The 15,572-nt window shown below is 40.0% G+C and overlaps 1 protein-coding gene and 1 long non-coding RNA gene across 2 annotated transcripts; both read right to left on the reverse strand.

Annotated features, from left to right (window-relative positions):
• Positions 1-1,020: 1,020 nt before the first annotated feature.
• On the reverse strand, positions 1,021-10,378 carry zbtb37 (zinc finger and BTB domain containing 37). Its single transcript, XM_064333256.1, has 4 exons — positions 9,792-10,378; positions 8,339-9,337; positions 8,004-8,103; positions 1,021-7,688 (listed from the first exon to the last, which is right to left on the reverse strand). Exons 2-4 carry the CDS (start codon positions 9,316-9,318, stop codon positions 7,173-7,175), a joined length of 1,596 nt encoding a protein of 531 aa, XP_064189326.1. The 5' UTR covers positions 9,319-9,337; positions 9,792-10,378; the 3' UTR covers positions 1,021-7,172.
• Positions 10,379-12,974: 2,596 nt separating this feature from the next.
• On the reverse strand, positions 12,975-15,087 carry LOC135253671 (uncharacterized). Its single transcript, XR_010329674.1, has 5 exons — positions 14,910-15,087; positions 14,558-14,590; positions 14,108-14,398; positions 13,713-14,003; positions 12,975-13,524 (listed from the first exon to the last, which is right to left on the reverse strand). It is a non-coding gene; the product is annotated as an uncharacterized LOC135253671 (long non-coding RNA).
• Positions 15,088-15,572: the final 485 nt, after the last annotated feature.

Below are 15,572 nucleotides of genomic sequence, written 5' to 3' on the forward strand. Positions count from 1 at the left end.
ATGTCTCGGCGGACACCGAAGCGCTTCTAAATGAAATATATTTCCTCTATTTGGCGAGTCAGGTAATCATTTTCAATCCTGGGAGTATTTAACTCCATTAGAGAAGTGCAGAGTTTGTTTCTATCTCATAGTACAAAAACAAGGTAATCTGAGGAAAAGCACTCCCCCAAAATAAATATTTTTACACAACGTGCATCTGATATGCTTCCAGAAAAACCTCCACGTGAGATCAGGCTGCCTGCGTTCAGTCACCTAAATTTCCTGAGCCGCCATAACAGTGCCTTCATATTGTGTTTGGGGTCATTGTCTTGCTGCAGGATGAAGTGAAGCGATGAGGTTGGAGGAATTTCTTTACACATATTGAGATCTGGCTTTTCGATTCTTGCTGCTGATGAGAGGTTTGCATCTTGCAGTGTAGCATGTATGATTCTGCTCTCAAAGTCTTCTGTAAATGGTGGTTCTCACTGCTGGCCTCTGGAGACCGGTGGTGATGTCACTGACCGTTGTTTCAGGGTTTTTCTTCACAGCTCTTAGGATGTCCATCAACCATTGCAGTTGTCTTCCTTGGCTAATCTGTACAGTGTTTATTTTTGGGTCCACCAGTGGTTTCTTTCTTTTTCATGACTCCAAACTCCTGTACTTGATATGTCCAGTTTATGTTATCCTTCTTAATTCTTATGCTCTCTGTTTACAGATTAATTGTTTTTCAGCCGTAGTTAGTTCTCTGGTCTTCATGACGGTGTATGCCTCTGACTCCAAATCCAATCTCCACAGATGAAAACAAAACTCAAGACTAGACACTCTCTGCTCTTTTATGAGCGAACAATCCATGCAAAAGGAAAAACACTGGAGCAATACTTTTGTCTTATATTAATCTTTTTGATCTCAGATCCAAATTACTTTAGTATATATCAAAAATAACAAATTTCACTCTCCCGTCATCATACTGCTGGAGGGTACTGTATTAGATACTGGTAAGTAAAATAAGATTTGTCAAACAAGACACTGAACACAGTTGAATTTAATTTATGAAAACAGCATTTTATTTCATATTAGAAATGCATGGGTCTTGCAATATCCAACAAACTTTGGGCCATTCACATACTAATTAGACATAATAAAGTTTCCTTCACAGTAACACTTAAAGTGCTTTATTTTGTTTCAGAACAAGAACGAGTCTTTAAAATGAGTACTGTTTGGCTATTGAATGCTGTGTAGTGGTTCATTGTGAAGTTATAAATTTTACAAGTTAATCATTTTACACAAAGCTTCAAAACAAAACAAAAAAAAATGCTTTGGCCCACAAAAATGACCCCAAGTAATAAACCTAACCATTCCTTACAACCACAGGCCCAAAGCTTAACCCAGACTCTATTCTACAAATGTATTCATAATGATTATTTTTCAACTGGACCATGCAATCTAAGGACACAACTAAAGCAAAACTTCCAAAACACTAATTCAGAAAAAGTAAGTTGAGAACACCAAACAAAACTAGGTTTTAAAGGGATTTCTTTTTAAAACGTATTACTGATTCGCTGAAGTTCATGGTTTTATAATTATCAGTTCTAATAACTTCCCCATATTCTTTTTGTGATGCAGATTTTTTTCTTGCAATCCAAACAAAATGATTAACCAGTTGGTTGCTTCAGTTTGATTTTTGAACAGAAAAGGGAAGTTGTAGAATAGTCATATTTTCAGGTGACACGGCATCAACTATTTGTGTCCTCAAATTACTTAATTCTAATGTCAGAATCTTTAAATGTCGTTTTGTAACTTTATATAAGACAGCAAAAGTCCTAACACAAGGCTTTATGTACGCTCAGCCCGGCTTGTAAGCATTATGATAATGTGAGTTGCAATAAGTATGTTCTAGGAAATTGTGTTTAATGAACAATGTGGTCAGAATCTTCTCTAAGTGATAAATTCCTGTGTTGCAATCCTGTCTCTGATATGACCCATCACAACATAAAGCGAGTGCACATGTCTGTTCTAGAGAAACGAATCTTGGGTCAGAAATCAGTGTTTAACAGCTTACGTTTCACAGCTTAGCTGCACTGGAGTAACTGAATTTACTAACTACAATATTGCAGGTCTTAAATGAAAACATTTCACTAGCTTGTTAAGATGGCATTGCAAAATTCACATAGAACAGAGGTAAATGAGGGCAAACAAACAAAAAACATAAACACACATGAAACTACTGCTATGTAATGGTGAATTTGTGTGAGAAAGCTTGTTCATGTCAATGATGTTAAACAATACATCTTTAGGTTTACATCCATACATGAAACATGTTCAGATATTCATATTTACACTATAAATATACAATTTATTTTCTGGTTGTTCAACTATTAAAGCTTTAAAATAAAGATTTAATGGATTTGAGACTTTTTAAAATTGCACAGAGACAGAGTGCAGAATGGTAGTGCTTCCTCCAGAGTTGGGCAAGTTAACTCCATTACCCAAAGGGCAGAGAGCTTCTCTGCCTCTCATTACACTTTCTAATGTGTTGCATACAGTAAGTGGGCAAATCGCACGATATTTCTGTTATTACATAAACAAACACTTCAACCAACGGCTGTGCACAAACCAAACCAAGGTCCTGCACAGAAGTGGTTTCAGTATCAGGGAACTTACATTATCTTCAGGCTGTAAACAAAATGTTTTTGTTTTTTTATCCACACGATCGTCATAATTAGAAAATCGTTCACGGTTCGAATCAGAGTGCTTTCAATTTTTAACAATAATCAGACTTCTTTCACACATTCTACACCAGAAAGCCTGAAACCCATAAAAGAAACACATAAGACCAGTAAAGATTACATATTTAGAAATCATACGCTACACTCCAATATTATTTTGAACATTAAACAAAAAAAGGAAGATTTAAGAAACGAAGATTTAACCTTACTTCGGGAGTGTTTTGGAAGTTCGCCAACAGCTGTGAGTAGCCCTGTCGCCGATGCCTTTCTGATGTATAATAATGAACCATCTGGCCCATCTATTGCAGCAACTGTCATTGTCTTGTTGCTACCATAAACTTAAGATGTACAATGTTTATTATCTTAGTCATTAGCTACCACCGTGTTAGCATATTTTTGCACTTTTTGAAAGGAACTAAAAATTATATATTCAAAAACTGCACTTGTGAAACAGTTCATATAACCTAAGATATTATCCCTGGATTACAGAAAGACAACCCTAAAACCCAGTCTATATTAAACTTTAAATATAAACAAGCATAAAAAAACATAAAATACCTGATATCTGTTGTAAGTGTTGAGGACCTGAAGTGTAGACAGAGGTGTGTAAAGAAGAAAAGGATACCTGCCATATCTGTCACTAAGCGAGAAGAAAAATAAAACAATATAAAATCAGTAGCTGTTTTTACACTCGCAATCAACCAATAAAAATCTTTTCACACCCATAAGTGATTCACAGCTCATATTTTTAAAAATGACTAAACATTGATAACAGCCAGATCATTTTGCTGCTATAGCATTTCCTTTAAACATTTTAGTCGTAAATCAATGGCTGTATAAATACAATTTTGCTTAAATACATGTATATATAATATATATCTGTAGTCATTAAAAATTGGTATTTAGTTTTAAACATCTTTTTATTAGTGCTCAATGTTGTCATTTTGGCTTGCAGGTGTTCGAAGAGGAAGTGGACCGTTGTTCTGGTTGTCAACTACGCCTCAGTTGTACTGATGCATCTCAGGACTCCTGTATGCACCAATCCCGTCAATCGTTCAAATAAAACAGCTATTCGTGGCAATTTCGAAACCGTCAACTTCGGTCATGTGCCTGAGGCAAAGGACCTCTTTTCTGAGGAAGGGATTTCTGGCTTCTCTGCACATGGTCCTCCACACGGAATTTCTACATTCCCCAATCAATATCCTCCTGTCTTTCCACAGAGTATTCATTAAGATGATCATCCATGTATAATCACGTCATGATTTCTTTGTCGTTCACTCGCATTTCCCACATCCCTTACTCCACCGATTCCCATCTCCCAAGATTCAGATGTGAAATACACCCCCCCCCAGCTATGACTGAAAAAGAGTCCTGACATGCAGCCCAAGCTGAACGATATATAAAACATGGCTGCCTTTTTTCCAAAGCAGTCAAGAGATAAAACAGTCAAAACATACAAAAAAAGAGAAGTTCACCTACAGTTCTGCAGAGTGCATGCACCAATCTGCTTGTAGCAGAGCTGTATTGCGTATTGATATGTGTGTGAGGTAACTGAATCCAGAGAGGTAACTGTAGTTTAGCTTATCTGCAGTTGAAGTCCGTTTTGTGTTTTCTACATTAGGTTTTTTTTAAAAATAACATTCAGCAGCTGATTTTCATCATTTGGAAAATATAAAAAAACTAAAAAAGAGTTTAAAATAAATACAGATAAATAAAGCAATCTCTCAATTTCACTGGCTTTAAATGCTATGCCAATACTATGCCAGTCAGATTATTTAAATGCATAAGATTTTATTTGAGCTCTTTGAATAAACTAAATTAAACTATTTCCCCCTGCATGTCTTCACCAGTTTACTGAAAGACATTGTGCTGGTTTGGTCCAAGGATGCCTTTCTACCATTCGTTCAAGACACTTGAAACAGTACGCATTTCTTTAAACTGAGTGACACAAACCATTGTGATTAGAAGCACTTATTAAGTAATTAAACTAAGTGTACTTTTCCTGAAGACACCAGGGGACATAAAAGAAGATATTAATGGATATCGTTTCCAAATTGCTAGTAATTAAGAGGCATGGATCTATTTCCGACCCAAATCATTATTAAGTAACTTATTAAGATTGTCTCGAGGCAAAAGGTGTTATGGAGGATTAAACCTGGCAAAATGAAACAGATATATGTTGACAAAAATAAATGTGTACAATCAATTATTAATTAATTTCCATCAATCTACACGTATTTTTGTCAACATTTATCGTTTCACTTTTTTGCATCAAATGACACTCACATTCCATCAAATACAGTTGATTTAAGAGCACTTTTCACACCAGACAGCCAGATGGTAGTAAATTGGGAAAACTGGTCTTTTTCTTACCTCCCTCCCCGAACCCAACAATTATTTAGCTAATTATTTACTATCCTTTAAAAGAAATTTGTTAGCTAGCTAACATGAATGTGGCTGAGTTTTCTCATTTTATACAGCGGCCCCTGTCTTTGAGACTGATTGGTTTCTGCCCAGATTATAATAATTTAGAATCACAAAGTGAGTCTGCTTTAAATAATATGATAGCGGTGATATTCCTTGAACTCGGAGAACCCAGTTTCACTTCTAGTAGCATTTAGAATGTTTTTCACATTCCTATATTATAGTCATCCCTGGTATAGTGAGGATGTTGACAAAGACATAGCTAGTACAACAGGTATGAAAGCTCTTTTCATACCCATTTGAAAAGAGATTTCATAAAATAATAATTAAGTTTACTTCATGACTGTGAACCATTTCCCATAATCAAGTCATAATCATGTTTATTTTTTTAAATCATTGAAATATGCTTTTTTTTGTCATTATCAACAGACTCGAAATAAGAATTTCTTATAATCAAGGTTTAGTACCTTTTACTAACTACCTTTACCTCCTACCGTTTATTAACTTTTTATAGTACACCATTTGCTGCATTTCAAAATATGGTCACTGTAAATCTGAGGATTGATGAAAAGGTTTCTGCAATTTTTGTTTGATATTCAGTTTTGAAAAGGGAAGGGTGCTCATCTGTCATTACCTTTGAATTATCTTGGAATCATTTGGTTATTATTGTCCAACTAACTACAATAACATTTAGTGGACAGAAAATGGCTAGGGCCTTTCAGAAGAAATGCTTTGTGATAAGGGGTCCCACCAGTATTAGTCTATAGAGAGCAAACACACAACTTGGCATAATAGCCTGTAAGTATAACATATCACTGTTGCCATGCCTTTGCAAACTGTGCCATTAGGCCAAGGAGGGATAAGAATGCTTTAAAAAAAAAATTAAAAACTCTACATACTGTACAAACAGTAATAGCTGAACCTCTACACACAGTGTAGGTTCCATTACCTCCATATTGTGATGGAAATATATACCGTATAACCAATCACTCCACACTGTAGCCAACACTAGAGCAGTGCTGGACTCTAGAGCAGTTGCCTTGTAATTTTCCATCACCCATTCCTAAAACTGCACTGGGGCTCAAGCGACATTGCAATATAGCATGGCTTCAGGCAAGCATAATTAAATATAGTTCCTGTGCATTGATTACCCATTGGCATGTCTGATACTGTCAGTGGTTTCTGACTGACAGATTACAATATTAGAAACACGTTTTTAATTTTTCCCTTGACAATTATTTTGGCACTTATTTATGCCGAGGTTTAGGCTTTCATATTTATTTTAGTATAACTATGAATAATTTCTCTCTATTTTTTACTTTTACCAGTTTAATCCTCCATAAAGGACATAAAATATATTATCTTCCACGATTTTTCTTTTCCAACTTAGCTATATCCGATACTGAAGCTTTTTGCAAAGCTATAAATACACTGTGACTATAGATGAACAGTAACTATAATCTCAAAGCGCTGCATTTTTAAACCCCTGTGTAAGCAAGTAATCGCAACAAAACAGGTTTAAAAAAAAGCTGTAACAGAAGTATAAAATGGAAAAGGACGAATGCAAACTGCACTGCACCCATTTGGGCTCTGAGGTCGCTGGAGAATTGATCCTTATTCTGTACGGATTTACTGTGAAGGTAGATGTGTTATAAGAGACGACATATAAGTAACTGTACTAAAAATGTATTCAGTTTTGCTATTTTCTCTGTATCCTGAATGTATGACCACTTTACCGAGTCCTGTTGACCGAGAGGATGAATAAAAAGATCCACTAAAAAAACGATCCCACCTATTTCAGAAGACCACCATCTTTTCCATTCTCTCTTCAGAAAAAAGGGGTGGCTAGCTGTCTTCAGCTCAACAAGCCACCCCGCTTTTGAAGAGACATCTCACGTGAGGTGCAGCCTCACTTTCACCCTCCATCTTCTGTCCGTGAGCCTCCGAACCCTCTCTGCAGGAGAGCAGAACGTGAAGAGCTAGCCGCCTGCGTGTTAATTATTGGGCTCTCCAACCTGGACACCCCGTCCCAAAGCTCCCCCATCAATCGGGGCCTGTGGTGGAGACGGATGGCTGGACGGGCTCCCCGAATGGCGGCCCGAGTCCCCCGCCGCCGCCCTCGGCCTCCTCCTGACCGGGCGACCCGTCGCCGTTGTTGCCGCCGCGGGACGTGACGGTGGTGGTCTCGGGGGAGGCGCTGTGGGACACCTCCCGGGAGGAGCAGCCCGGGTGGTTCTTGCGGAAGTGCTGGTTGAGGATGGCCTGGAAGGGGAAGCTCTTGCCGCAGACGTGGCAGTGGAAGGGCTTGTTCCCCGTGTGCTTGCGGATGTGGTACTCCAGCTGGTCCTTGCGCGTGTACTTCTTCCCGCAGATGCGGCAGACGAACGGCGTGATGCCCATGTGCAGCCGCATGTGCCGGTCCAGGCTGCCCTTCTGGTTGAAGGACTTGCAGCAGTAGATGCAGGTGAGGCGGGGGTTGTAGCGGAACCAGCGGTCGCCTACTTGTTCGCGCAAGTAGTCCTCATATCCTCCCATGTCAAAAATGGCCTGCTCTTCCCTCTGGTAATAAAATGGATCAGGTGGAGAAGTAAATCGCAAATGAATAATTTCTGTAAGAAAATGGTTCAAACTGGCCTCTCAGATATAAACTCTCTTCTGGGTAACACTGAGAATTTTGAACCTGACAACTGAGGCTAGAAAATAAGTGACATCAAGCAGCATGTTTTGGAGAATGCACACGGTGTGATCAGTGCTGACAAAATGGGGACACAGTTCAAGAGAATCAAAGAGCAGAGAATTTATCTCTTACTTTACTGCATCCGTCCCTGTGCACGTATGTGTGCACAAAGCCGGGTGATAACACGGATAACACACCTGCGATGTGGGATGCCTCTGATCATCCACTCTGCCAGGAGACTCGCTCTTGGCTCTCTGCCGCTCAGCCATTACCACTACACTGTCTGCTGGACTGAACCTGACAAAGGACAGCGAAACAAAGACTTCCATTACACAAGCTCGCTTTTCAAAACATCTTTAACAGGTTTCATTAGGGGAAAAAAATTCCTTTTTAATCCACTTTTTGACAACTTAATAAACGATTAAAAACAGGCGATAAGAAATCAAGACATTCCATGTTCCCAAACACAGACAAATGGAAGATTTTAATGAGGCTACATGTCTGACGTGCAGTCCTCACTTTGCTCACACACCTTTCTGTCTCGCTGAAGCTGCTGGAGGGGTGTGAGCTCTTGGCCCCAGAGGCCTCCGCGATGTAGCTTTCCTGCGGCATCGCCCCGCGCCCCGTAGTGTCGATCACCATGGCGGCCACCTCCTCCGCACTGCTCCCCTCCTCTCCGGACGCCTGGGTCTCCGCGCCCATCCACTCCTCCAGCCGCTCCGTCTTGATCCGCAGCCCGTCCACCACCCGCACGTCCTCCTCGCCCCCGCGCCCCGCCTCCAGCCCCGTCTCCACGTACCACTGCCCCGCCCGGTTTATCCGCAGGATGGGCTCCTTGCCCCCTACGCTGCTGACTCGGCTCAGACCCTCCGAGCCCAATCCGCTGTGCTCCACAATCTGGGGGCTCATGGACTCGTCCGGGGGAGTAACCTCTCGCACCTCTCTAACGTCCCGAATATCGAGCACGCCCTCTCCGTTTCCCCGCACGCCTACGACCCTGGGGCTACTGTGCCGAGGGCTGAGAGAGCGCGAGCCCCCGCCCCCTCTTCCCGACTCCAAGGTCCGCCCCCCACCCCTATGAGTCTGTCCACTGCCCCCCAGGTCTTCAGCCACGTCAGCCACGCTGATCTTGAAGTGGATGCCCTCCAAGATCTGAGTGCAGCGGTCGATGATGTGTTGCATTTGCAGGAAACTAGCCGCTGTCAGGTAGCTGATTATGTCAGCGAGCTGCAGGCAGAGGCGCCCTGTATAGCAGAAGGACAGGAGCTGCTCGAACACTGTGGGGTTGCGGATCACTGAAATAGATACGGTGTTCATCTCGCTCAGTGACATGTGGTCTCGGAAGTATGGCGAGCTGGCAGCCAAGACCACCTTGTGGGCACGGAAACTCTGACCCTGCACGTTGACCACGATGTCACACAGACGTCCCTGCATGCGCAGTTGGTTGAGGTGGGATAACACAGAGTTGCTGAAATCAGGGATGTCCAGCTGTATGCTGCCTGCTCTCTCCATCTTGCTTGCTGTACTCAACCTAATCACAGAGAAGTTTACCTAGTTAACACAACTGGCACTGTACACAATAGAGATGGCATAACCGGCAGGACCTCACAAACGTTTTCGTACCGCTTAGCAAGCTAATATAAACCTTGGCATGGTGTAATCATTTGACATGTAGAAAAAGACATTGAGATATTTCCCATCATGCACTCGCGTACTGTTATAAAAAAACATTTAGGATCTGAAATTGCCAACCTGGCGACATCCACTACTCTTAGGTGAACTAAAGATATAGATTAAAACTAGCTAGTTGATAACGATGTTAGCTTGCCGCTATCCGAAGAGACACTGATATGCCTATGCCTTGTTCTGAGAAAAGTTTGGCAAGCGAACTAGCGAGCTTGCATCCAGAAATAGAAATTATACAGTTCCCAAAGTCACCGCGACTATCCTTGCATTTGTAAAATGTCATAAAGTTTCGCTCTTACCTTTCTAAGTGGGTGGAATGCAGTCGAACTGAGGTGGAATGCAATGCTAGCTCGCTTTATTTTAGAAGAAAATCAGTTTTACTAATAACACATCAGCTAACGTTGTTAGCTAGCGAGTTAGCTCATGACTGTTGGCTTATTTATACATAGCTAATACATGCATATTTCGATATTTTTTCGTTCTGGTTTTGTCCACCGATGAAGCCCATTCACTACAACCGTGCCTTAGCCCCCCTTCTCGGTCAGTACAACATACTGCAGGACGGTGATCATCCGAAGCCTACCCGATATCACTCTGTTGCCTGAAACGGGGTGGTGCCTGGTTTAACCCCAAAAATCACAAAAACAAAGCATGAAATACGCAATGCAAAACTAAACAATACGTGCGACCGTAGACAAACAACGTATGGAAATGTCAATTTCCCGTGCATCAATTACTAAGTCATTTTCAAAAATCTAGTTTTTTCAGCTATTCCCTTTCGCCGCTCACATACTTCCATTATACAGGGCGGGCCAAAATACAGTAAAAGACGCTTAATCTTCCGGGAAATGCTGTTCTTTCCTATGTATTTTGGAAGGAGCAAAGCGAGGACACGGGTTACATAGAACTTCCAGTCCCATCATGCCTTGTATTAAAATATAAATGCAAGGATTCTGGGGTAAGTAGTCCACGTGCATATTTTTATTGGTTCACTAGCAGTTTTTTCTCCTGCTAAAATAAATATACTGAACAGTATGTCTTCCAGTTTTTGGTTGTTTAGCTCTATCATGAATACGATTGTGGAATGCTCTGTAGTGTAAAAAAATAACGAGGTTGAAATTAACACAGAGAACGATACCTTTACAGAAATAGAAATAGAATACTATTACTGCAGAACATTAGCTTTTATTATAATTTTGATCTTTTGATTTCAATTGAAATTGCATTGCTGAATAAATACCAAAAAAGGTTCAAACAAATGGTAAGAACCGTAAACAGAATAACCTAGCCTATAGATTAAATTAATATTAAGTAACAAAATAAAATATAAAACAAATACATGTCAAATATATTCATTTCATAATTGAAATTCCAGACAATGCAATAACAACATAAAAGTGAAAACTGGTAACCTATCCCAATTGATCAATAAGTCAGTAGCCAAGCCACTCAAGTAGCCATGCAACCTTCTTGATTGAAACCGCTGAAGCTGCTAAGCAGGTGTACTCTGAGAAATAAAGGTACAGTGGAGGTACATTTTTGTTTTTTAGGGAACAAGTACAACAAATGTTCTATTTGGGTACTAATACGTACCTTTATAAGCAAAAAAAAAAATTACAAATGAATTGTTTTTTTGCTGATTAGGTGCAATTTATGTACCATCCCAATGACAAGTGTTTGTGCTTTTATAGGACCTTATTCAAACCTTTTTTTATGAGTGTGGAGACACCTAGGGAAGCTAATTTGCTAAGGGAAGAGGCGTTGGTATGCCAGCAGGGGGCCCTCTTTCAGGTGAACCAAATAGAAATCAAATGCACCAGCTCAGTGATTGGTACTGTGCTGTAGAATGTGCTACTCTGTGGTTGGAACATTACATGAATTGTCAGGTTTGGTTTATGACAAGATGAGAGGGCTGGCAGTGGTCATTCCAATAAACTCTAGACAAGTAGCTTGTTGTCTACAGGACAGAATGTTCACATATAGTACAAATTGATCAAGTAAATGTATATTTACAAATACATATTTACTTCAGTCCTTTTAGTCACTAGAGTCCAATTATTTCATACAATTGGCAGTCAAATCTCAATAATACAAAAACTTGTTAATCAGTTAGAAATGCCAAGATCTATTAAGCACTTTACAAAATACAGAAAAATTTTGCAGAAATATTTATGAACAATTTAATAGGCTAATTAAATATGCTAGAAATGAAAAGATTTAATTAAATAAAGGGGCAGACTAAACAAGGAGGAACGTGTTGTTTGGAAGATCATAAGACCTTAACAACAGAAGATAAATAAACTCCTCAAAAAAAGTTTGGAAATTTGTGTTTGGTCGATCATATCTCTGTTGTTACTATATTATTAGCATTGTATGTTATATAATTGAAAAGCCTATTCATTTCCCTTTACAATGATGTCCCATTTGTCCCAAGTGAAATGTGACAAATTTCCCTGCCAATGTCAAACAATGTATTCTCCTGTTGTTGTTTGGGGGATTGGATGATTGAACTCTCTATCTGTAACAAGGAACAAACAAGACATATTGGTAATTTTACGCTTTATTCATTGAACAAACAGTCAGGAGCCTCAGTAGCGGGTGGAAGATCCATACGCAGCCACAACAGCCTGGCACCTCCTCCTCATGCTGGTCACCAGCCTGGTCACGCATTGCTGTGGGATGGCATTCCATTCCTCAACCAGGATTCTTCGCAGGTCAGCCAACGGGGTTGAATGGAATAGCCTGCCAACAGCCCAGACCTCAACCCAATTGAACACTTGTAGGATCAGCTCGGGTGTGCTGTACGTGCTGGAGTGACCAACGCAACCACGTTGCGTTGGTCACTATATAGTAACAACAGAGATATGATCGACCAAACACAAATTTCCAAACCTTTTTTGAGGAGTTTATAATGTGTTGGCTGGCATTCCAGCAGAGGGGCTGTCCAGCGTATATTCATCAAGCATCATGGTCAGGCAAGGTTTTAGGTTGAGTGGAGTAGAGTGTGGATGTGTTTGCATTGTCATCAAAATTATTGATACTTCTGTTTTGGTAAGCTCACCTTCAAAGTTTTTTAGATATTAGTTTCATGTACCCCCAGATCAAAGGTGACCAACATCTGTGCCAAGAACTTGGACTTAACGAAAGCCATTCTTCTGTGCCTGAATGAATCTGTGTGTATGCATTACCCAACAATACAGTACATCAAAATACATTCAATGTGCATAGAGTCTGCTAATGGTCTATAAAAGCAACATGGAATTAAATGGTAGTATTCATACTACCAAATAATTAGCCATTCCATATTCATTGCCGATAACAATGATTTGAGAGTTAACTCCGAATGTGGGATAAGTATAAAACAGATTCACAGTTCTAGGACATATTTATTTCCTTAACAACAGTGCTCTAGAGAAAATATAGTTGCTCTTTTTTATATAGAAAGTTTTAGTTAAATGAGATCAAGGAGAGAGACTGCAAAATCAAAATTTCAAACTGTTTATTTTCTCCAAAGTCACAATTATCCACAGTGGTAACACAACCAAGAACGTATCCCTTTCTGTGGATTGACATTTTCCAGAGCGATTCCACTTGAAAACCTTGTTTAAAGGTTATTTGTTGGGATTGTGGAGATTTCCTATCAATAAGCTGACAAACTGAAATTGGTACAATTCCCTCAATTGCATTGCTTTTGCAAACCTTTACCCAGAAATATCCTGTGTTCCTCAGGCTGGCAATAGCATGCCAGCCACTTTAAATGAACTGACTACCTAATATATGAGTTATGGTTTATTCATTTACTGGCAAATGCTAGTGTGTAAAGCAAATCATATACTGTTCAAATGCTTCGACATGTCTGATTAAATGGGCTTGTGCTGTTATTTATGGCTTCAAGCATGAGTTTGCCACCCATCTCCAGATTGAGCGTCCTACCACCAGTGTGCAAGAACACAAAGTCCTGAACACGGGCTGGGACGTCACAGACAAATGTGGCATTTGTTTGGTTTGTGGAAATCTGCAACCTTGTGGGATCTGAAAATAAACACAGAAGGCACTGTTTCATTTCTCATTTACTTTTTGAAGCAGAATAAGCCAAATAGCATTATTTAAAAAAGCATAGTTTATGTTTTTTGGAGCAACTAACTGCCCACAAATAATTTTGAAAATGCCTATGACACTGTGATCTTTGGCTGTAGGCTATGTCCAGATAAATTACCTACCCACTACCAATATCTTTGTGGGATTGCTCCTATCCGATCGAATGTAATCCCATCCTTCCCTTTTGTATTCGCAAGTCACAGAGATCTCGTTGAATAAGGAGACGGGCTCCCACAACATCAGTTTTTTCCCCGTTATCCGATGGCTGCACGGTGTCTGAGCCACTTGAGTCGTGTCCCTGTATACCATACATTCAGAAGCTTCGTATCGAGGGGCTTCGCAGTTCACCCGGACCTTGCCATCAAGCATTACCACCTGCGGACTCATTTTCAGCTCTGGCTTTTCAGCGGTGCCTGTTGGCAAAGACAAAAAAACAACATTTGTGTCTTTGTATAAAAACATCAACCTAAAAAAGTTGTATTTGTCGCCATGTCTCACATTGAAAATAAGAACGTACCCCACACCACCACTGCTGAACGGTCGCTCGGCACGGACACATAGTTTTGCAGAGTGTAGTCACATCGAACTGCCGTTCTGGTCCCGGCTGGTCTCCCAGCCAAGAGTTCACGTGAGGACAGAAGGAATTCGCAAACATAGGACTGAGTCTGAAGCGTTTTTAAAGGGATCTTGGACTCATCTCTGTAGAGGCGACAAAAGCCTCCAGTGTAATCAATGGGAACTCCACAAAGCACCTTCACCCACTCTCCATCCTCGATATCAGAAGAATTGACATTGATCCATGGTTTATCTGTTATTGATGAGAAGTATGATCCATGGGTTATTCCATTATTGATAATGACTCGTTTGGCATTTTGCTACGAGAATACAGTTTCATAAACAAATGTTATTACAATAACATTTTTTAAAAATGTGTTATGTCTCTAGTTTGGCAACAAAAATATCTCACCACTCCAGTATGATCGTCGAGCACCACAAAAGCCTGTAAAACAGATGTGAATGGACAGAGATATACAGCAGAATGTAATCACGGCTCAGTTCACCAAACTGAATAAAGGAAACATCAGTATGATATCTTAACACTTACAAAGTCAATCTGAAGACACAGCATGTCTTAACAACGTAGAACTCAAAGAGTAAATAGGACACAACAAATAAGAACCATAGCCTTGTAACACACTATAAATGCATTTTATTTCACAAAGGGTGTAACCAAGATTTCTGAATGTACGCTAACCAATTGCGTAACACGGCTCTGAAGGCACAAAGAATAATAATTAAAAGACGATAAAAATACTTACCAAATGCCATGATTGCAACAATCCACAAACATGACAGTTTCCGAAAAAGGGGGTAGTGTGTAGCAAACAGCATATCTTATAATTGCACCTGCAAAAATGTATAACAGAACTTGACCTCTTCAGTGACTAGAAAATAATGTCCTGTACTGATAGTCACATTTTGTAGACATTTCCTTTGATTTCTCATGTGGGCAGTGACCTGTAAGTGGGTCAATAACAAACCAACTTTGCTGTTAGAATGGAGCATCATCTAGTGACAGAATTAGGTAATGTATGAGTAGTACTAATAGAAAACCTCACCTGGGCCCTTACTCACAAAGTATCTCAGTGTGGGAGTGCTGCTCTAGGATTAGCATCATAAATAAGGTGGAGATGTGGACAGGAGAAAATGATTCTATAGTAGATCAGCACTAATTGTGAAAGACACTTCATGAATACAGACTCTGTGATAAATTTTCCTCATAGTCACAGTCCAGCCAGGTCCAGTATTTGTTACACTCATCAAGAAGCAGGTCTGTCGACCTGTGGTCCTGTATGCAGAGACAAGGCAGTTTTCTATGACCCAAAAGTGTTTTTTCCCAAATCTTATATTGGATGTGTTAAAAAGCATGTATTTTGTATTTTTTAAGCCCATAATCATTAGCAGTGATGTTGGTAAGATGT

Source organism: Anguilla rostrata, chromosome 4 (assembly GCF_018555375.3).
Source record: "Anguilla rostrata isolate EN2019 chromosome 4, ASM1855537v3, whole genome shotgun sequence".
Lineage (NCBI taxonomy): Eukaryota > Metazoa > Chordata > Actinopteri > Anguilliformes > Anguillidae > Anguilla > Anguilla rostrata.